The 1443-nt window shown below is 41.5% G+C and overlaps 1 protein-coding gene across 1 annotated transcript in view; it reads left to right on the plus strand.

Moving 5' to 3' along the window:
* The first annotated feature begins 382 nt into the window (after nucleotides 1-382).
* LOC121948676 (tripartite motif-containing protein 45-like) overlaps nucleotides 383-1443 on the plus strand; it is a 15292-nt gene continuing 14231 nt past the window's right edge. Inside the window, exon 1 of the mRNA XM_042494074.1 lies at nucleotides 383-388. Within this exon, the coding sequence (XP_042350008.1) occupies nucleotides 383-388 (6 nt within the window). The remainder of the gene's footprint in view (nucleotides 389-1443) is intronic.

Below are 1443 nucleotides of genomic sequence, written 5' to 3' on the forward strand. Positions count from 1 at the left end.
ATGAGTCCGTACGAGTGTGAATTTCTTCCCTCTGACTCTGAACAGGAAGCTTCAGGCTGCTGCCAACCGACATGCTGAATGCCGTCCAAACACACAGCCCACGCACGCACACACACCAAAACTCCACTTCACCATCACAATGCCAACACACACACACACACACACTCTGGGGTACCGTGCACGTACATGCAGAGCTCCTCAAACACACATGCAGGCAGATCGCAGCCAGAAATAGACCTGGAACGACTCAAACATCCACCATCACACACACACACACATGCACACACACACCACACACACACGGGGCGGCTAAAATAAGCGAGACGGTGGATTGGGCTCTGAGTGACGGGCGGGGGGTGGGGGGGTGATGCAACGTGGTGAAATGAAGGTAGACTGAAGGTAAAAGCGGACGGATGTTTCTCAGGTGAGAGCGTCGGCGTGCTGTTTGCACCGAAGCTCATTTAAAAAATCACTAATTCTGTTTGCACAGAGCGGATCAAGCTGATCTGTGTGTGAATGTTTCCTGCACAGAGCAGAACAGAAAAACACGTCTTGTTGACATCACACCGTGTCCCTGCAGAAAACTTCACATTTACCCAAACACGTTCCCACGATGCCCCAAAAACCTCTGACGGAGGTGTTCAGGTCAGAGTGTCGGTTTGTACCAAACTTCATCATAAAAAACACAGAACACGCCTCTGGCTGATTTGAGCCCAGACTTCATCCGAAGGTTTAGTGCACGTTGGGCTGCATTTCTTGTAAGGAAGGTGCTATACAAATAAAGTTTATTATTATTATTATTCTCTGAAACTGAAACTGCTGCAGAGACTCAACATCTGAACAGAGTTTGAGCTGAAAATGTCTTTCTGAATGTTTTTCCTAAACACACATTTATTTGACTTTTTAACATTCGGAACTAACCAATAAAGTGTCTGAAACACAGGCTTCAGAAAGCCGTGGTTTGAAGTCGCTGCTTGATGACACTTTGTCTTTTTATTTAAACTTCTGATTTTCACGAGAGCTTCTTTTTCCCCCCGATGTCAGTGTGAGATCATCCGTCTGTGGTTTCTACTCAAATACAGTTTGAGTTGATGTGTGTGTGTGTGTTCCTCAGAGGGAAGATGATGGCTATGTGTATAAGGGACTGTTCTTAATTTATCACAGAAAGAAAGAAAATAATGGGCATTTAAAAACATTTTGTAAAAAAAAAAAAAAAAAACCCAAAACAACCATTCTAAAGCAAACATGCCTTCCAAACCTGCTAAAAAATTAAATTAAAAAGAAATAATCAAAAAAGCAATTTTTAAGACAAAAAAATCTCAAACTATTTTAGAGAAAACATGTGTTCCAAACCTGCAGAAATATTACCAAAAATGTAAAAAGTAAAAAAAAATACACAAATAAACAGATAACAATATACATACAGAAATACAAAATTTTCAC

The sequence above is a fragment of the Plectropomus leopardus genome, chromosome 10, assembly GCF_008729295.1.
Source record: "Plectropomus leopardus isolate mb chromosome 10, YSFRI_Pleo_2.0, whole genome shotgun sequence".
In the NCBI taxonomy this organism is placed as follows: Eukaryota; Metazoa; Chordata; class Actinopteri; order Perciformes; family Serranidae; genus Plectropomus; species Plectropomus leopardus.